Source organism: Suillus paluster (assembly GCF_016628075.1).
Source record: "Suillus paluster strain FC165 chromosome Unknown EDB91scaffold_353, whole genome shotgun sequence".
Classification (NCBI taxonomy): domain Eukaryota; kingdom Fungi; phylum Basidiomycota; class Agaricomycetes; order Boletales; family Suillaceae; genus Suillus; species Suillus paluster.
The window spans coordinates 627-20123 of NW_024537913.1; the positions used below are offsets into that span (position 1 = coordinate 627).

Here is a 19497-nt window from a genome sequence, read left to right on the forward strand (position 1 = left end):
AATGGACGGATCAGTAAGCATAGCGGAATAGGACATAACCAGTAACTGGAGCAATAGCTAATCTAAAAGGAGTTAGGGGTGAGTGCGGAGATGAAGGCGGAGCAGCCGGGCAGAATAGTAAGATGGAGGACCGGACTTTAATGGAGTAGATCTGGAATTCCAGATCCGGAGGTACGGGATATGACAGCCCTTGGCAACTTGATGTCAAGGTGAGGGCTCAGCCAGTTATGAAATATGCGGGAACACTGATATCATCCACATAGGCTATTATGACGCTTGTGTCTCGTCTACTATCTATTGCTCGTCAACACCACCCTGCAGTATCACTCGATCTTCAAGGATGGAAAGCTCGTCCACTTATCGTAAATTGATTTGGCATGAAGTCTGAGTCCTTACTAACTACATTTTCTAGCTCAAACCTCTTCAGACGAACGGTTACAACTGCGGAGTTTGGGTACTAGCTGGAATTATGGCAGTCTTACAAGGTTTTCATCTTACAGGCTTGCGTGAGGATGACATGGAGAGCTTCTGGCATTTACTATATTGCCTTGTTCTCAATCTCGATATAGCATAGACAGACTCTTCCTGTGATGTTCAGTTCAATATATTTGTATAAGTCGCACCCCAAAGTCCGGTTTCCGGTACCCTGTTATCAGTTGGACCTTCCTCAGTTCCTTCTAACAACTTCAAACCCTGAGCAAACAAAGTCCTGAACCGTTCCCTCACGGCCACCCTTGGCACTACTTGCCCTTCCTCATCCTTCCTTGTTGCACAGCATTGTCTGCTGCGCTCACTCACAGCTGTGTAACTGTGTCAACAACCTTCCTGTGCACAAGGATGGAACAGAGGTCTGCGAGAGTCGAATGGAGGGCCTGCGAGGGTCGCAAGGGTCGCATTGAGTCTGTCAATAACGGAGGGAGGCTCGAGAGGCTCATGGAGATTACTGATACATACTCTGCAACATACCATTGTAATTCGAGTCCACGAATACTGAAGACATGATTACTACACAACTACTGGTGTGATCATATTACTTTCTTGCGACCCCAAAAGCTCGTCAACTTCCTCTTTGTCCTTGATGATGCCTTCTTCATCCTCGAAGACGCCTTCCTCCACTGCTTCAATAGCATGTTGGCTGGTGCAGGCGATCTGCGGGATAAGGTCACCATGGTCAACTTCCACTTCGTCCTCGATGATGGCTTCTTCGTCCTCGATAACGCCTTCCTCCACTGCTTCAATAGCATGCCGGCTGGCACAGGTGATCTGCGGGATAAGGTCACCATGGTGGTGAGTGCTCAGGACTGGCGAGCATTGCCTTGTTGCATGCAACCTCCAGTAGGATGGGGGGACTGGTACCTCAATGAAAACACGGAGTCCTCTGTCGATGAGGTGGCGCGGGAGGAGAGTTTGAACAGGGAAGCGTCATCCGGACAAGCCAAACCAAGCCTGTCAATCCTTCCATTGGCGAACTCGCACCGCCCACAAGTGATCAAAAAATCTCTTACAGGTGCTTCTCCTGACTATGACGGGATCACTGCGACAACATAAGATTTTTGCAGGCGTTCAGTGTGGTGACGGACTTGATGGTGAGTACATCCCTCTTGAGGGCATCTGCGAGGACACGCCACTCATCAAGAGAGAGGTCGCTTATTCCCTTGCTTTTTGCCAGTGTGGGGCGTTTCTCACCAGGCATGAGGATATTTTCAGGGTAGTTTTGGAGGATACAGCCACGACGGGCTAGAACAGTGGGTAGCGTCTTCCACGGGAAGTTTCCTCCTCGCCCTTCAAGTGTTCCTGTACTAAATTTAGTAATTCTACACTTGATTTGACCATTGTACTTACCGAGAAGTGCTATCAAACCTCCAATGATGCAAGGGATCCCATCGAGGAACCTCCATCTGTCGGGAACAGAAGCTTGTTGCCTCTCCAACCATCTATCCAATACCTCCTGCGCTGGCAGCTTATGTTGCAATGCAATGCATTCGAGAGCATAATCGAGTTTAGAGAAATCCATCGACGCAAAGAATACTTTTGTTGTTAGAGGTAGAAATCCATCGACTGCAGAAATTTGAACATCGATAACATGGGGAGAAGAAGTACTGCTTGAAACTAAAAGCCATCTACTGCAGAGCTCGAACATCGATAACGTAGCGAGAAGAAGTGTGCCTTCATCGATAATCGATGGAAGGAATATGTATTATGCAAGCTGAGTCATCTTGATGATATCGTGGATTTGTGGTATTGCTTCCTGCACATTACGCTCCTCATGAGCCATTTTTTAAAATCATGCAGGTGTATCAATAGAGACCACAACATGGAACACAACAAAAACTTTGTATTTGACACTGCTAGTATGAGAATACGCAAATATATGTGAATACAGGACATGGAGAGACAGATCATAAGCGGAACGGCTTGAACATATGCAAATAACACAATATCAGTCATCAGCAAAACTGCCCGGATCCTATGAGGCCATGAAAGGCCTCACAAGGCCATAAGAGGTGGCTGTGAGCCTGGCAGACTGTGCAAGGCTCGCAGTACCAGTGAGCGGAAATACTCCGGTCAAGAAAGGCGTCATGGGGCTTGTATGAATGAGAGGATCATCATTGCCATGCAAGGCCTCGAGAGGTTCAGAGGCTAGAAATATTTTTCGAAGCTTTCAACATGCACCCGATTTATGCAACCTCCAACAGGCTACTAGATTCATCTGCCTCAGATGGAGATCACTGCACAAAACAACGGGCTCACACCAATCCTGAGACACAAGAGCATACTACGTAGCATAGCATTGGAACATATGTACTGCATATGTCGTCACGAGGCAATAATGGGTCAAGTGGGAATGTAAAATAGCTTCAACAATGAGTGTGCAAGTGATACAGTTGACGAGCCTCGATCATGAGGGCACAAGCCACGTTCGAAAGAAAAGATGAAAAGTCAAGACAGCACTCTAATGCATTGAGGAGGCCAATGAGTATTTCATGCTTCTGTCATTGTAACATCAGCCAGTGATGTGTCTGCAGCAGAAGGGTCATTCTCCACTGGAGATGTCTGTGGAATATTGGCTTTCTGCCATTGACAGCAGCTTCAACCACATTCTCATTTCCCTTGCTAGCGCCGAGAATAGCATGCTATTTGTCGACCATTGATTTCACTCGTGTCCAGAACTTGAATTCGTCGTCACGGGGAACCTTATCCATGGATAAAGCAGCAATGTGACACATGACCTTACTGATTTTGGAAAACTGCATGGAAATTTGGGTAACAGAAGCGATGAGTACACGTTGCAAACATGAACAATGGATGCAGGACGCACTGAAAGGTATAGTATGAGATTGGGATGGTCATAGTTTTCGATAGTTGAAAAGAGTTGATCAAGAGCAGGCATTTCCTAAAAAATGTTGATCAACGACTGATTGACTGAGAACAAATGGAACATACTTCAACAGCAGGTAACCCTTTGCTCCCCAGAAGCGCCTTCTGCAATTTATGTCTCCATTCTCGGACTTTCTTAGCTTCGTTATCCCCTTCCAAGGCAGCTGAATAGAATATCAGCACAAAAAGAAGTGTGTATTTTTCAAACAGCGGACATACGATCAATATCCTCCTCTTTCTCCCGCTTGGGCTTCTTGGATGGGGGAGGAGCCGCCTTAGCACTCGACCCTGCCTCCTCATCCTCTTCAGCCTCGGCTTCTAGCTCACCTTTGTCTTCTGACTCAACCATTTCCTTTCGATTTGGCACCATTCTTCTTCCCCTTGGATGAGGGAGCCTTTTTCTCGCCTTTGACCTTGGATTTGGCCTTAGGCTTGAGGGGAGGTGCTTCAGGAATCCCAGTTTTCATTTCTTGGTTTTGGCTTGTTTTTTGGCTCCATCGTTCTCATTCTCGCTGTCGAGCTGGTCAACTGGGGCATTGTCTTCCTGTTCAACTGCTGCCAAGTCTGCGTGTAGAAACTGTATTACTATATTAGGTTACTATTTGGTTCCGATGTCACGGGTAATCAGACAAGGTTGCTAGCTTTTTTTAGCTTACTGTAAGCGAGCGCTCTCATTGGTGGAGAGGACTAGAAGTCCGAGACTATACCAAACAGGGATCGATCCGTTCAGCAATCGTTTTTCAATGGGTCTAAACACTGATGTGGTCCGAGTCAGGGGTATATCCCATTGTACAGTAAGTAACTTGAAGATTTGTATCAGATGTACCCCTACAATGAACTTCCTCAATGACTAGCTTCAGTTTTAAAGCCTTCGCACGCTTGCTAATACACTTTCCTTTGGACTTGCGAAGAGGAGGTAGTGAGGTGCTCGTACACTTGTGTTTGGAGCGGGCACGAGAGTTAGCGATTGACGAGTCCGAACTACTATGCTCCAAAACTTGCTCGTAAGAGGAATCGCGGGTGCTGCTTTGTACCATTGAAACATGTCTTATGCCAGGTTACATACTGCGAGTAGGCAGGTCATTTCAACAGCGCTGATAAATCCCTTAGCAACAAGGGACCACTCAATGGGGAATGTGATATCAGCGTGCTCGAGGGCAGATCAGTCGATGGTGGGGTTGAGCTCTTTTGAGAACGTGATGAGAGAATCTCTCATCTTGGCTAAACCTCTTTTGAACATAGTAGTAACTGCATCCATCTGTATAGGGAACAGTGTCTGTGTTTAATTTCATAGCATTAATTCAAAAACATAAATTCAATCAAAAGAACTTATGCCATACACCATGTGTTGAGGATCTTTATCATGAACGTCAATTAGAGCCCCATCATCTCCCTTGATCCATACAAAATACTCCACCGACTCGAGATGACACCACGTATGATTGGGATAATGACGGGCTCGTTGAAAACCCTTGGTGTAGAATGTTGTTTAGTGAAGAGTCCGATGGGAAGGGGTGAGGGGTCATCCGCGCCGTTACAAAGGATCTTTGATGCGGTGGAATCGTCTGCAGGGCAGGCGTACAGTTTAGCTTCACGTACTAATACTATCACCACTATGATGATCTCCGGATGTGCTGCGATTTCATCCTGCACTTTCTTAAAGATACTATCCCTCTCCTGGGAGAACGCACACTCTCCTACGAAAGGAATCAAAACCTTTTCTATGATCTTCTCCGTGGCGGAGATCGAGATGGTCATATCAGGCTGAACAGTTTGATCAATAAGCGCGAGCGGGTAATTCATATGCACCAGTGGTCGGATAACGAAGGGATCGTACGAAAGCTTGGTGATCGCCAGAGTAAAGGATTGGCTGAGATAGTCGAAGGCTGATTCATGGAGGATGCTAGGCATGTCGACGCTGAGGATGCGCGTGGTATAGTTGTAATTTAATCTGGACGACTTCAGCATTACTTAAAATAGAATGAATCATTAACGAATAACCTGGGCCTTGTCAATACCCGGTCCGCCGCTTGCTCTAATAATATGAATTCTTGCGCTCTCACACCATGGAATTCCTGTGATATTTGGTAAGCGTATCAGCCACAGTATTCATTGACTCAGAACTTACCTGACTTTTCTCCAGAGTAATTGTAGTTATGTACTTCAAAACCTTCCTTGTATCTTCAACCCAATCAGAATAAAAAAATTACTGCTGCGTCAGACATACTGGAGGTAAGGTATTCATAATGGAAAGATTGAAGGATATCATGATACAACTTGAATGGATCTGCGATAGCAGGGACACCTTTAGCTGGTTTATTCTCCTGTAGCTCCTCTTTTACAGGCATAGATGTTTGGCTGGATAAGACTTTTGCAGTTTTGTTGAGTGGTGAACCTGGGGGTATTGATGTCAAAGGACTGGACTTGTGGCCAAATCTGGTGAGCACTGGCACAGGTGTTGCCTGTGGACTAGTAGGACTCCTGGTTTCATATGGTTTATAAGGGATTGGGATCTTTCTGGGGAAAGAGCTGCAGTGAGGATTACTGTCAAGTTGAGTTATGGTAGACATCGAGGTTGGATGCTGGGCGAGTTGACTTCAAGAAGTTGTGTGGCACTGAGGTCAGATTATCAAAGATTACAAATGATAACTGATTATGTTCGTACCTGTCAATGATGCTTACTAAGTAAGTATCATGGCTGATATGAGCCCAATGAACCTGGTGCTGTCAGTTGATTCTGATTTTTCCGACACATTTTTCTGTCTGGGACTCTAGCAGTTTCAATGTCACCCTTGTCACAGGCAGGCCTCACAGCTATGAAAAAATCGTAAACCCTCTTGAGCCTCCGGAAATGGGCACTATGCAAAACTCGCAACCCTCTCGAGCCTCCCTTCTAAGATGCTGTAACAACCAGATATAACAGGCTACAGCTGGTACTTTTCATAGGTTGTTTATACATTGCCTCTTGCAAAATGGTCTGCGACCACCGTCACATCAACACCATCCCACCTCATTGATGCTGCCATGCTCACAGATTCTCAATCTTTTTCTGTCACTCGGATTGTAAGTAATGGTAGTTGTATGTTCAGATTTTGCTGACCTGCTTCTAGTTTGTGGATGTGGCCGTGTCGACAGAGGACGCTGAACTTAGTGAAGCCACCGAAGGCTCCGGAGTCAGTGAGGAATGGAAGAGCCTCGATGGAATACCCTGTATCATGGGCGGGATAAGAGCTCTTGTTGGTAAGATTAATCATCACACATTCATACTAATCTTGACATTATTTTAGCATCACTCGGTGGGACACTGCGCGGGCGCACCAGCACTGACTTTCCCTGGAAAACACTCCCCAAAGAACTAGCTCACCTCGGGTATGTTCTTATCAATTACCCTGAAGAGACCTTGATGCCCGGTGAGCTGCAACCAAATCTCTCTCAAACCAAGGGCATCCACGGTCTGAACCACCACCATTGCGTCAATATTGTAAATTCCCTCAAAGCAGGCACCCTCACCATCTGCACAGTTATGAGTGATGCTGCCCGTACATGGCTCATCACCTCAAAAGACCCCATTATTATTGGGGATGCCCCCTCAGCTTGCTCAATGTACTCTTTTGGGCGATGTACATTCGCTGATGGCCGCATTGACCAAAAGGGTCTTCCCTGTCTTCGGCTGCCTCCTGCACCTGCCTCTCATTGTATGCAAGTCATTGTGGAAATCACATGGCTGCCACCACACCCAGCTTCTCGAGCACTCCACAAACCATCTACCAGAGATCTTATCCCACCCATAGCTTCTGTCCAGGGGGGATCATCCAGCTCTGAAACTATCGGTACCAACGACGAAGATGATTATGAGGACACAGACTCACGAGTTAGCGAGAGTGGTAGTCACCCTGCGAAGCGCCTTAGACGCTCATAACACTAAATGTAGATAGTACATGTATGTAGCTCAAGAAAATCGGTGCTTGAGCTTCTAACCTAATTCTGACATCTCGTTGTCTTTAGGCAGCAAGGCTTCAGCCTCATTGTTTCCTCAATGTGATCTTTAGTAATAAATTTGCTTTCATTCAGGGCTCTCTCTGGAGCCTCCAAAAGGCCTACAATTCAGCCCTCTACACCCTCCTCAGCCACTGCTCTTGGACCTTCATAATGTCTTGTATGTTAATTTTTGTTTCTATACCTCTTCTCATTGTCAACGCAATATTTAGTAATCAATTTCCTCTCATTCCAAGCCCTCTCTGGGGCCTCCAAAAGGCCCACAATTCGCCCTCTGCACCCTCCTCAGCCACCACTCTCGGACCTTTGTAATGTCTTGTACGTTGATTTTTGCTTATGTACTTTTACCCGTTGTCAATGCGACCCTTAGTAATCAATTTGCGCTCATTCCGAACCCTCTCTGGAGCCTCTGTAGCCTCCAAATGGCCGACAATTCGCCCTCTGCACCCTCCTCAGCCACCCCTCTTGGACCTTCATAATGTCTCATATGTTAATCTTCACTTCTGCCCGTTGTTTTGTTCCAACTTGTTTGGTCTGAATGAAATGAGACCTGCTAAAATTTTACCATAAGTATGAGGCCTTGTGTCCATTTTTTTTTTTTGGCCCGTCTTCAAATCTCATTTGCGTGAGGCCTATACTCGGATTCCCAGCCACTTACCTTGTGCAACTGCCACAATGGTTAATCTATCGGAGCACTACTCTGACCATCCTGACGACCAGGTGTCATCACCTCCCACATACCTTCCTGCAGCCTCGTCTGCTACTGTGGGCTCTGGATATGCGCAGGGCGGATATGTCCAGGAACAGTTTGAAGGTGGTCGCTATAAGGATATGCCAACAGAGCTTACTCCGTCAAGGCTGCGTAGCACAATCAAGCCGACGTCGCGGGACATTGGTATTGCAAGGGATGCTGCTATTCGACGTCAAGCAGCCTGCACTCCCAGTGGCCAGACCGCTAGTGACTTCTTTGCTGGTAATTCTCCATCAAAAAAAATTTCTGCTATACTTCTGACCTTACCTTTGCTGCTAGATTCCACGCACTCTGCTGCGAACAGCCATTGCAATACTCCTTTGGTTGAGGATGTGCCTGCTCAGTGTCCTGTGCAGGTGCAAGATCTATTTGTCAACACTTTGGCACCCACTGGCCAGCAGCAGCCGGTCATCCCTCAAAATACGGACGTATTCACCCAGCAGCCCCAGTATGGCGCTCTGGATTCAGACTCCAAGAGCCCTTACAACCTCCTCGCAATGTCGTCTGGAGCTCAGCCTTTGTGGTCTGTGCTGTCACCTCTGATGCAACACGAGGCTCCCAGTGTCTCACCTAGCCTGCTGGCTTCCTATTCTCAGTTACCAACCTCGCCTCTTCTCATGCCTGCAGGTCCAAGCTCTCATGGAGGTTTGTATTCTGCGTTACCGACCTCGCCTCTTCTCATGCCTGGACTTGCAGGTCCAAGCTCTCAGGGAGGTTCGCAACCTCAAGCGCAAAGTGCCATGGATATCTGTGGGTCAGATGGGCCCTGGAACTTTTCGTCCATAGTGCCGGTGAACTCCTTGCTGGCTCAAGGAGCTGTGCCAAGGACACATATCATCCCGCCAACTCCCATCAAGCCCGCAGAGTTTTTGGCTCCGCCTGCTGCCAGTGGGTCAGGTCATTGTGCTGTCACGTTCACTCCATCAACTGCTGGGGGATCTCACATCGAGTCTGATGTTGCAATGGATGATGATGATGCTCCTGTTGGTGGTTGACATTCAGCAGAGATGACCATTGCACTTAATCAGGGTTTTGCTGCCTTGGATGCCCTCATGATTGATACTGCGAAGAATGCAAACATGCCCTCATACCAGGTAGTCAACCTGTGGATGAAGAGTTGAGGTCGAGTGATCAATAGTACCAACTACTGGAACCTTTATGCAGGGTACTTCAAGGACCACAAGCGCCAGGAACTTGCAAGGCACTGGTGAAGATGCTCCTCCCCAGGATGGTCCGATGACACCAAGTAAGTGGTCCATTTATACTGTGCGCTGTTCGCTCAATGCTATTGATTTATAGGCACTGGTGTTCACCGTCGGTGCTATAATATCTTCAAGGAAACTTACCCGGATTCTTATCAGGACATCCTCAATACCTACGAAGAACTCGACATGCTGTCAGAAGCTCCTCAAACGATTGCGCAGCACACACAAACATTCCAGAAACTTTACAAGAGGGTAGGCGGTATTGTAAGTGATCTCATCCTGATTTTGTAATATTTTCTTGATGAGCTGAGTGTCCTACCTGCAGCTTGATGGAGCTGCTGCCAGGCAAGGTTTTGAGGCCGCTCTTGTCATGTGTGGTAATATTGTCAATGAAGACTCATCACTTGGTCATGTTCACATGACGCCCAGTGCTGGTGGTGTAAGTGCCGCCCACCTCGAAAATTGTTCATATTTGTTAATACCCTCTGTAGTTCTTTGAGAAGCACTGCCAAGCCAGTGATGATGCCATAATTGGGCATATGAAAGCCCATGTATACAACACCACCTCACTTACTGCCGTGGAACAGGCCTTCAAGGCTGCTGAAGGGGATCGAGAGCAGACACTGATAGAGGTCTTAGATGTGAGCTCGTCTGAGGCAAGTGAAGAGAAGGATGCATTGAAGTCACTCAAGGCTGGTCTAATCAAGCAAGTTGGTCCGTAGCACATCACACCTCGCAGTGAGATCCTGACGATCTTTTCCCCAGCGGACCTTGGTGGCAAGTTTGCAGATAAACCCTTCCCATGGATTTTGATGGCTAGTTCACTTGCTCATGATAATCTATGGATCAAGGGGTACCCCGCACACTTAACTTTGATGCCGGGGGAGTCTCACAATAGTAATTCATGGAGTAAAGGTATTGGAGGACTGACACAGCACGAAATCAATGTGCTCGCTCATGCATTGAAGGCAAAGATAATGCATGTGGTGAAAGTATCAAAAGCTATCCAAAGTACATGCTAATGGTCTTGTGAGATCACATTAGCTCATAATGACTTGACAGCCGCTGTGATAGCCTCTAAGGAGCCTGTCATCATTGGTGAGGCACCTCCTGCAGATTCTCCCTTTTCAAATGTGAAGTGGATGTTTCTTAATGGAACTTTTGATTATAATGGCCCTTTATGCCTTCAACCCAGCTCTGCCGCAACCAGGAAGAGGAAGCCGAAGGTCCCCTCATCATCTCACATCCAGGATGATGATACAGATATCACATCCCTGGACTCCATGACTACAATACACCCAAAACCCATTTTGCATCCTGAAGTGGTCATACCTCCTTCACGTCCGTTCAAGCTTGCAAAGTGCCTCCCTACCAAACCACGGGCACCAGCTCCAATAGAAGTTCAGTCTAGTCCAGATGGCATTAACGAGCCTGACACCGAGGAGCCCATCAACCTTTCTGATGGCAAGGTCCCCAGCGAAGATGATGTGGACCACAATGATTCACGCTCACGGAAACGGAAGTTGCAGGCTGGAGGTAATATATGAGCCATGAAGAAACATGTGCAATCGATCGAGTTAGAGGAGAAGATAGTCGTTGGGAAGAAGCCAAGTGCAAAGGCTGCAGGCAAGGTTTGCGCCAAGGGAAGGCAGTTGTCTCCTCTCATGGTGGAATCCTCAGGGGACGAACAACAGCAGCCACCTCCTGCTATAAGCAAGTCTCCTGTGATTATCTCAGTTCAGCGGTGATCCTGACTTATAATTTTACAGATAATGCAGCAACACATACTCGCGATGGACCTCCTGATGTCGCAAATCTCCTGTGATTATCTCAGTTCAGCGGTGATCCTGACTTATAATTTTACAGATAATGCAGCAACACATACTCACGATGGACCTCCTGATGTCGCAAAAGGTATTCATTATACATACATGTTCAAAGCAATACTAATGTAAGTTCAGTGCAACGTGCACGCCCAGTGGCTAAGGGAAGTCAACCTGTTCTTGCCAAGGCCATGCATCTCCTGTGAGCCCCTTCAGTGACAAACTCCGCATTATATGAGGCAACTGATGTGCATAATATCCTGTATAACACGGGCCAGCGGACCATGGGCCGATGATGAAGATATCCTCAATGTTAATGGATGGGCCGGGAGGGATATTATTACCGATGAATACGGGTGGGCCCATCTAGGTAATATGTAGAGTAGGATGGACATGTATATTATAGACAGGTGGGCTGAAGGGAGATGTATATTATATAGACGGGTGGGCTGATGTAGTGGTATTATTATATAAACGGGTAGGGCCGGAGGAGCAGTTTATTATATATGATATAGACGGGTGGGCCGAGGTAGTAGTATATTATATAGATGGGTGGGCCGGTGTAGGGTATATTACATAGACAGGTGGGCCGAGGTAGTAGTATATTGTGTAGACGGGTGGGCTGAGGTAATTGTTATCATATAAACGGGTGGGCCAAGAGAGCGATTTATTAGATATTATATAGATGGGTGGGTCGAGGTAGTTGGATATCACATATACGGGTGGGCCCAGATACGTATCATATAGACATATGGGCCGAGGTGGTAGTATATTATATAGATGTATGGGCCGAGGTAGTAGTATATTATATAGACGGGTGGGCCCAGAAGAATGAGTGTTATAAACATCAGTGGGCTGAGATAGTTGGATAACATACTAATCAGTGTGCTGATGTAGGCACCAGTACATACTGACTGTATGACTGCATACACCTATCATCGACCACCGAAACGAGAAACACAAAAGCCTGAATACAACATTTCGTAAATTAGACAAATCACCAAGTACCTAATACCGAGTACCAAGTTCCGTGTAACTAATCCCGATGTCCAGGTAACTGATATCGAGTTCCGGGCATCACGTACCAAGTTCCGGGTAACTGATATCGACATCCAGGTAACTGATATCGAGTTCCGGGGATGTCGTAAATTGGACAAATGACTGAGTACCAAGTTCCGAGTTCCGGGCATCAAGTGTGAAGGACCGAGTTCCAAGGCCTGGGCATCGAGTACTGAGTTCCAGGCTTGGACAAATGACTGAGTACCGAGTTCCAGGCATCAAGTTCCGAGTTCCGGGCATCGAGTGCCAAGTACCGAGTTCCGAGGTCCGGGCATTGAGTACCGAGTTCCAGGCACCAAGTTCCGGGCATCGAGCACCGAAATACAACTCAGTGCCCAGAACTTGGAGCTCAATGCCCGGACCTCGGAACTCGGTACTTGGCACTCGATGCCTGGAACTCAGAACTCGGTACTTCACACAATGTTGGATTTTAGTCTCGTGTTTCAGTGCTCGATGCCCGGAACTCGGTGCCTGGAACTCAGAACTCGATGCCTGGAACTCGGTACTCGGTCATTTGTCCAATTTACGACATCCCCAGAACTCGATATCAGTTACCCGGATGTCGATATCAGTTACCCGGATGTCGGTATTAGTTACCCAGAACTTGGTGCTCGATGCCCGGAACTTGATATCAGTTGCCCGGACGTCGATGGATGTTACCCGGATGTCGATATAAGTTACCCGGACGTCGGTATTAGTTACCTGGACATTGGTATTAGTTACCCGGACGTCAGTATTAGTTACCTGGAACTCAATGATTTCATTCTTTGGGTATAGCAGAGGTACAATGCATTTCAAGAACATTTACAGAAATCTAACTACCAAATTATGTAGACATTTCAACCTCGCCCAGATGACCCTCATCACCACCTTCAACTTCAACCTTCACACCTCAACATCCATCTCATCACCAGAATTGTATTCCAGGACAAGGTTGCATGGATCATCCGGCACCAAAATTGCTCCGGCAGTTGGGGGAGTAGGTGATGGGTCCCGGGCTGGTTGAACTTGGCTCAGCTCAAATGAAAGACCCTCGATGGCAGAGGGATCCTCAATTTTCGAGGGTGTGGGCTCCACTGCAATTGAAATATCGATGAGAGGAGGGAGTGCAGATTGGGAGGGTGATGTTGTTCCAGTGACGGATTGATCAAGCAACAAAGACGTTGCAATTGCCTGGAGTGGTGGGAAGGGGAAATGAGGGATGGGGTTCCATGGTTTGGCATCGAAGGCTCTCATGGAGCCTGCTGAGGGTATCAATATGTCTGCCCTGCTCGGCAACAAGATCCTCGAGAGCCTTGATGCGTTCGGCACTATCGCGAATACTTCTTGCCATGGAATGGAGGTCCGGCATAGGGACATCAAGAGCTGCATGAGGCACGCGGGCACTCGAAGATGCAATTGCTACAAAGCAATAAGATAAGATGATGATGAGAAATTCGAAAGACTTACGAGCTGATGCAGGTGAGGGTGTAGGTGGTGGGGCGGAAATTGAATACCAATTGAATAACATTGATAGTGACATATGAGACAATGGTACATGTACGTTACTTTTTGCCCCTTGCTCTAGTAACTCTGTCAGATGATTGTTGCACTGACTTACTCCGAGTTGTTCTCGCCGGTGCCTCAATCGCATCTTTCTTCCCCAGAAGCTCTTCGGGGCTGGCAGTGGAACTTCATGTTCAACATCGCCAGGGCCCTCAGCCTCACTCTCAGATTCGGTTGATGAATCCCGAGGTCTCTGGATCATCACCCTCTTACAGCTTCAGACGAGGAGGTGATTTCTCGGATACAACAGAATCTACCATGTCGCCTTCTTTGTTCCTCCATGCCTTGAACAGGAACATTGGACCTTCACCCATCTTCTGACGAGCATACCAGAAATTGAGCAAGGCGGTGGTATCCCAATTTTGCAATTTGGAAGGCTCCTTCAAGTTTTCATCCTCTGGAAGATACTGTCTGGCCACAAAGTCATCCTGACTTTGTATGATGGCACTCCACGGCACGACGGCCTTGTCAATCCCAGAACAGATCCCTGTACCCTACATTAAAGATATTCTCTTAGGAAGTTACAAAGCCAGACTCACTATAGTGCTTTGTAAGAAAAGCCCTCACTATGGCCTTCTTCTCCTCCAGTTTTGTTTCCGTGATGTCCGGAAGCAACGGCATCCCATCCCCGTCCAATTCCAGATCAAACACTGGTTTCTTCATTCTTTTTTCGCCCTCCCTTCACCTGTCGCCCTCCATCCTGTGCCTCACCACCTATGATCCCGACAATCAATGAAATCATTCTCGTCTCCACAGTGGGAACACTCACTGAACTGTTCCCTGCGCGTACTCCTGCCAAACCGGCTCTATGTCCTCCCAGTCCTTAGTCTTCATGAAGCTCTCATCCCACATTGTCTCCACATCTCGTTTGAAAAGTGCTCCATATATACAGGTCCCTTCTTATGGGCGACTTGCGCCTGTGTCTCAGGAGGAGGAAAGTTGTTGGACCATTCTTCGGTGGTTTCTTTCGCCTTCTCCAACTCATCCTCGGACAAATCGGCCATGACCTTCTTCACCACAGCTTGATAATGCTTGAACATGTCTTGACCTCCTGGCTTTGCCCCGAACTTGTCCTCGATCCTCTTTAGCACTTCCTCTCTGTTCTGCTGATAGATCACCTGCCTAGGCGTCCATTTCCTCCCATACTTAATCATGTCCTTCCTTTCCTTCTTTTTCTTGTTGTTGAACAACCAAGTTTCATACATCTAAGAGGCAGAGGAAGAATCAGACATGAAAAATCGAGTTTTTCAACACAACAAGGATGTATCACCTGCTTCCTCTTTTTCCATTGTCCTTGGTCGACCTTAGGAGCAAATAACCTGGCCGCTTGAGCTATGGCATTGAAAACTCCCCGTTTCTCGCTCCTTTTTGCAGAAGTCCACTCAGGAAGGTAGTTCTTCAGCTCTGAAATTTCATTTTCTGTGAGCTTCTGTGACTGTGGTTGATGTGTTCTGTGTCTTCTAGAAGTCAACTGAGTGGAATGACCTGATCTTGCCATGGTGAATAAGATTGCAGAATGGGCTGAGGATAAGCAAAGTGGAAGCAATAATGGTCGCGAGTTCAACTTTGATCAAAGCCTAACAGTTGGTTAATCTACCTATAACGGATGCAATGCCATTCATGGAAATGAATTGGTAATGAGCCAACCAAACTGCATAATACGATGATGGAATAACAATTCGTTTGACCTTCCTGAGCTAATGCTTTCCTTGCAACATTAAAAAATAAAATGAAGATAGGTTGTTGCACCCCATTGCAGAAATCCCACAGAGTAGAAGCAAGGGGCAGCAAAGGTAGGAAGACATGGGTCAAGGTCCCACTTGCCAGCATGAGTCGACATGCCTACAGGTCCATGCCTAACTCTCCCCCGGAATCACCAACACTTGAACCTGTTCAGGCCCCACCTCCTTGGGAAGACTTTCCTGAAGATACTTACGAGCAAGACCAAGGGTCATTTGAGCCCTTGCAACTCCCAAAAACAATGGCAAGTTCATGTAAAATGTTGGAATGTCTTTCGAACGAAAGCTAAGTATTAAAAAATGCAGAGTCAAAATGACTACCTCAGGCAATGGCTGCCAAGGCAGGAATCATATCTCCATCACCTCCTGGATCGAGAAGCTCCACCAGAAGATAGGAGATGCGTCATCTGCGATCAGGATGGGGTCTTCAAATGTCAAGATTGTCTCGGGGAGCCTCTCTATTGCACAGGCTGTTGCCGGAGTCAACATCGTTGCAATCCTTTCCACTGGATCAGTCAATGGAATGGTCAATTCTTCGAGCAAAGTTGTCTGGCTCATGTTGGACTCATCATATACCTCGGTCATGATGGCAAGCCATGTCCGGTAGTCACGGATAGGTGGGATTTGTTTGACGAAGATGAACAAGAAGACCACTTTGAACCTGAAGATTTACCATCTGTGTCGGGACCCGAGTTCCAGCCCAAGGAAAATACAATGGTCATCATTGACAAGTCAGGAGTCCATCGCCTTGAGGTTCGATGCTGTGATTGTCCCGATGCCATGAGTCCAGACATTCAAATGTTTCGACATGGCTTTTTCCCTGCATCATTTAACAAGCCGAAGACCGTGTTCACCTTCAGAGTGCTAGATGATTTTCTGTTGGACAACCTCAAATGCGGCACCTCAGCGATGAACTATTACAGCAAGCTTCGGCGAATGACCTCAAGCAGTGTTTCCCCACCTCGTTCCGGTAATACCATATCTACATCATCTGAAGCACATTATATTGACAAAGCACGTTGCAAGGACCAATACAGAGAGCTTATGAGAGTCGCTTGACAGTGGAGGCAGTTAAAGTCTATGAAATGGCATGGCTTCGGGCATAGTTCCGACAACCTGAATGCTGGAGATCTTGCATTATTCTGCCTGGCATGTCCTCAGCCAGGGATTAACATATCCTTGTCAGGGGATGAATCACTTGATGAGTGAGTCTCTTTCGTTACCGAATCTACATCGGCGATATTAAAAACTCCAAGCTGGAAATACACCCGGTCATTTGTGATGGACGGAAATTTCAAAGCCGAACACCTGCATCCCATCAAGCCATATGATGAAGTATGGCTCTCCAATGGGTTGGGGTTTATGGTGGGAAAGGAAAGGTATCAAAAGCATCTTGAAGAGGCTGCTGACACTGGAAAAATCGAGCTGCAACAATCATCGGGCTGTCAATCAAGCAAATGCAGCTCGGCACAAGCTGGAGTCCACCAGCATCGGGGGAGTAGCCTGTGCCCGACACGGTTGCTTTGTCCCTCACTCGATGGTAGATTTCCAGAAAGGCGAAAGGCAAGCCGGACATGCTGTTCAACATTCCCGAGTTGACCATGCATCGTTTGCAGACAAATGAACATGGACTACGCACTTTGTGAGGCTGCCCAGCACAACATGGATGGGATTACAAGGGCTGTCACCTTCTATGACATCAACTGTCAATACAACAAGCACTTGCGTGTTCGGGTGGATCGAGGCCGAATTTCTGACAATGGTTCCAGAATTGACTGTCATTCCCAGAATCGGGCTGTGGCACATCCATGAACATCAGGATAGCTGCTATGTCAGATATGCGTCGAATTTCATTGAAGGCATTGGTTGCATTGATGGAGAGATCATGGAGACCCTATGGGCACATCTCAACCTGATTTCTCCTGCTGCTTGGGGAATGTCTTCCCCGCATCGGAAAGAATGTCTTGATTTCCAGATGAATGATTCCAACTTTTGCAAGATGATCTGCATGAAGAGGACCCTTTGCCGGAAATACAAGCAGGCGAAGAATGGCATTGCCGAAAGTGGAAAGGCTTTTGACAGACTCGACGAAGCCGCACCGGCCAACTTAAAGACAGACTGGTTAGCCAGTGAGAGGATCGCTCAGTCCAACAGAATACAAGATCCAGGTGCGATGGATATATATGAGATTAATATCAAGAAGGGTGAGATCACTCTGTCTCGATCGAAGTCTGAATTCATTTTGAACCCAGCACCGAGCAAAATGGAGATAGAGCTTAGACTGCTGCAGGAGGGTAATGCCTGTCATGCAGCACCCTCTCGCAGATCTGTGGCAACATGGATATCAATGGGCCTGGCAATTGAAGAGGCCCAAATTGCATTGCACATTGAGGTCTGAAGAATAGGAAAAAGAACTACCGAGACTCAGAGATTAGACATCGCCCGGCAACGCGATCGTCTACAAGGCCAGATAGATGCATTCACTCAGACTGCTCTGACGCATCTGGGAGAGGGATTTGATGCAGATGACGACCCTGATGATTTGAATATAGACATTCTCGATGATCTCGATGATGACCCAGAGGATTTCATTGGGAAGTCCAATACATGGACAAACTCCCCGAGCTCACTGTCATCCCATTGCCATCAAACCTCGGGGTAGATCAATCCAACATTTGTATGGCAGAGGATCTGATTCCGCTGGAGTTGTCGCTTCGTGAAGGACAGGCCAATGATGCCCTTCACAACCTCTGAATTCACTTGTGCAACAAGGCAATACTCTTCCGAACAACAGTCAGGCAAGCCAATCTCAAGCATTGAAAACCCGAGCTTGCTCCCAGGTGACATCAGTGCAGCAGGCGGTGTCCCTCCATGCCAGCATATATATTGGCGATCATAATGCCCGAAGGTCAGTGAAATGAGTCTCTCGCTTGGTTCTGGTCTATCAAAGTAGATTTGGGGGTCCGGATCACTCGTGGAATGAGGAATGTGAGTTCCAGGCTTGCTTGACAAATGCCTGCAATCTGACCGGACCCGTGTGAAGTTTACCGAGTTCATTGGATTCGGGCAAAGGCACTACGGGATCAATGGAAGGAAGAACTGATGTTGGTGGAATTGGAGATGGATTGGATGTGTAATTTCTTCTTGTGGAAATCAACGCAATGGGGCGACCGGATGAGGGAATCATTGGTGAAATGCCTTCCAGGTCATGCTTGCTACTCTGGAAGGCAATCCCAAATGTATTCATTACTGGCGCAGGATGCTCAGGCAGTGTTTCAAGACCTGCAGAGCATGTTAATAGATGCCCGAGATGAATGAATTATGAATATGTTCTGCTGATATATGATTCGATCCCAACAATTGAGTCTCGGCAAGGGGCCGGGTCAGCCCATGTCGGAGTTTGAATTATTTTATCAATCCATCAGTGGATCCCATCTGAAAAACCGTCATTATCATTGCTAGCATCCTACTCCTTCATTGCCCATGTCTGATTTAAATTCACCTCCTGATCCACTTTTGCACCTCCTTTTGCACCTCCTGCATCTACTTCTGCCACTGAGGATTCCGGCAATGAATATAAACCCCCCACAATGAGTCTTGCAGATATTGCAGTTACATTGGCAATGGCTGCATCATGCGTTCAAGCCTGTATCAGTCAATATCAGACGGAGGCTGCTGAGAACAATGTTCCTTCGGCTTGGATAATGTACTTTAAAGCCGGAATCCAATGGGATCACTGTAAGCCATCAGACAGATGACTGTGGTTGGCAATATGCTGAGATTGCCAACAGACTTTTGTGACACTTATGCCACCCCCAATTGCCTCATATTCGTCACTTGTTTCTCAGCTCACATGGAACACAGTTCCAGACCACATCTTTCATCCCACCTATCCGAGTTTTGTCTGGTCCGGATCATGGAGAACCTCCCAGATCATATCCTCCTATGATACTCCATGGTGGATGGGGCACACTCAAATCCCTAACCAACCATGGCAATGG

General features: G+C 47.1%; 9 protein-coding genes across 9 annotated transcripts; 5 read left to right on the forward strand and 4 right to left on the reverse strand.

The window, feature by feature from the left end:
* Positions 1 to 287: 287 nt before the first annotated feature.
* On the forward strand, positions 288 to 565 carry EDB91DRAFT_1031320 (uncharacterized protein; the record flags this gene model as incomplete). The annotated part of the gene is made up of 2 exons (XM_041312726.1): positions 288 to 362; positions 413 to 565. Coding segments are annotated over 2 exons (228 nt in total), but the record flags the coding sequence as incomplete, so codon positions are not given.
* Positions 566 to 794: 229 nt separating this feature from the next.
* On the reverse strand, positions 795 to 2014 carry EDB91DRAFT_1257842 (uncharacterized protein; the record flags this gene model as incomplete). Its single annotated transcript, XM_041324318.1, has 5 exons — positions 795 to 901; positions 967 to 990; positions 1035 to 1263; positions 1595 to 1794; positions 1843 to 2014. The coding sequence occupies 5 exons, from the start codon at positions 2012 to 2014 to the stop codon at positions 795 to 797; spliced, it is 732 nt and encodes a 243-aa protein (XP_041168624.1).
* Positions 2015 to 3134: 1120 nt separating this feature from the next.
* Positions 3135 to 3748, reverse strand: EDB91DRAFT_1290778 (uncharacterized protein; the record flags this gene model as incomplete). The annotated part of the gene is made up of 4 exons (XM_041324844.1): positions 3135 to 3248; positions 3320 to 3394; positions 3445 to 3542; positions 3598 to 3748. The coding sequence occupies 4 exons, from the start codon at positions 3746 to 3748 to the stop codon at positions 3135 to 3137; spliced, it is 438 nt and encodes a 145-aa protein (XP_041168625.1).
* Positions 3749 to 4752: 1004 nt separating this feature from the next.
* EDB91DRAFT_1257844 (uncharacterized protein) lies at positions 4753 to 5948 on the reverse strand (the record flags this gene model as incomplete). The annotated part of the gene is made up of 4 exons (XM_041324319.1): positions 4753 to 5329; positions 5380 to 5453; positions 5507 to 5559; positions 5606 to 5948. The coding sequence occupies 4 exons, from the start codon at positions 5946 to 5948 to the stop codon at positions 4753 to 4755; spliced, it is 1047 nt and encodes a 348-aa protein (XP_041168626.1).
* A 454-nt stretch (positions 5949 to 6402) lies between these two features.
* On the forward strand, positions 6403 to 7297 carry EDB91DRAFT_1257845 (uncharacterized protein; the record flags this gene model as incomplete). Its single annotated transcript, XM_041324320.1, has 3 exons — positions 6403 to 6441; positions 6489 to 6618; positions 6666 to 7297. 3 exons carry the CDS (start codon positions 6403 to 6405, stop codon positions 7295 to 7297), a joined length of 801 nt encoding a protein of 266 aa, XP_041168627.1.
* Positions 7298 to 9447: 2150 nt separating this feature from the next.
* Positions 9448 to 10352, forward strand: EDB91DRAFT_1065808 (uncharacterized protein; the record flags this gene model as incomplete). Its single annotated transcript, XM_041314796.1, has 4 exons — positions 9448 to 9594; positions 9656 to 9769; positions 9822 to 9990; positions 10096 to 10352. Coding segments are annotated over 4 exons (687 nt in total), but the record flags the coding sequence as incomplete, so codon positions are not given.
* A 2370-nt stretch (positions 10353 to 12722) lies between these two features.
* On the reverse strand, positions 12723 to 15255 carry EDB91DRAFT_1089472 (uncharacterized protein; the record flags this gene model as incomplete). The annotated part of the gene is made up of 11 exons (XM_041316575.1): positions 12723 to 12914; positions 12957 to 12977; positions 13104 to 13453; positions 13536 to 13613; positions 13662 to 13784; positions 13813 to 13883; positions 13971 to 14244; positions 14297 to 14436; positions 14527 to 14612; positions 14648 to 14962; positions 15028 to 15255. The coding sequence occupies 11 exons, from the start codon at positions 15253 to 15255 to the stop codon at positions 12723 to 12725; spliced, it is 1878 nt and encodes a 625-aa protein (XP_041168629.1).
* A 541-nt stretch (positions 15256 to 15796) lies between these two features.
* EDB91DRAFT_1240650 (uncharacterized protein) lies at positions 15797 to 17894 on the forward strand (the record flags this gene model as incomplete). The annotated part of the gene is made up of 7 exons (XM_041322036.1): positions 15797 to 16466; positions 16512 to 16546; positions 16568 to 16701; positions 16753 to 16875; positions 17113 to 17230; positions 17316 to 17625; positions 17665 to 17894. 7 exons carry the CDS (start codon positions 15797 to 15799, stop codon positions 17892 to 17894), a joined length of 1620 nt encoding a protein of 539 aa, XP_041168630.1.
* A 641-nt stretch (positions 17895 to 18535) lies between these two features.
* On the forward strand, positions 18536 to 18814 carry EDB91DRAFT_1065807 (uncharacterized protein; the record flags this gene model as incomplete). Its single annotated transcript, XM_041314795.1, has 1 exon — positions 18536 to 18814. A coding segment is annotated over one exon (279 nt), but the record flags the coding sequence as incomplete, so codon positions are not given.
* Positions 18815 to 19497: the final 683 nt, after the last annotated feature.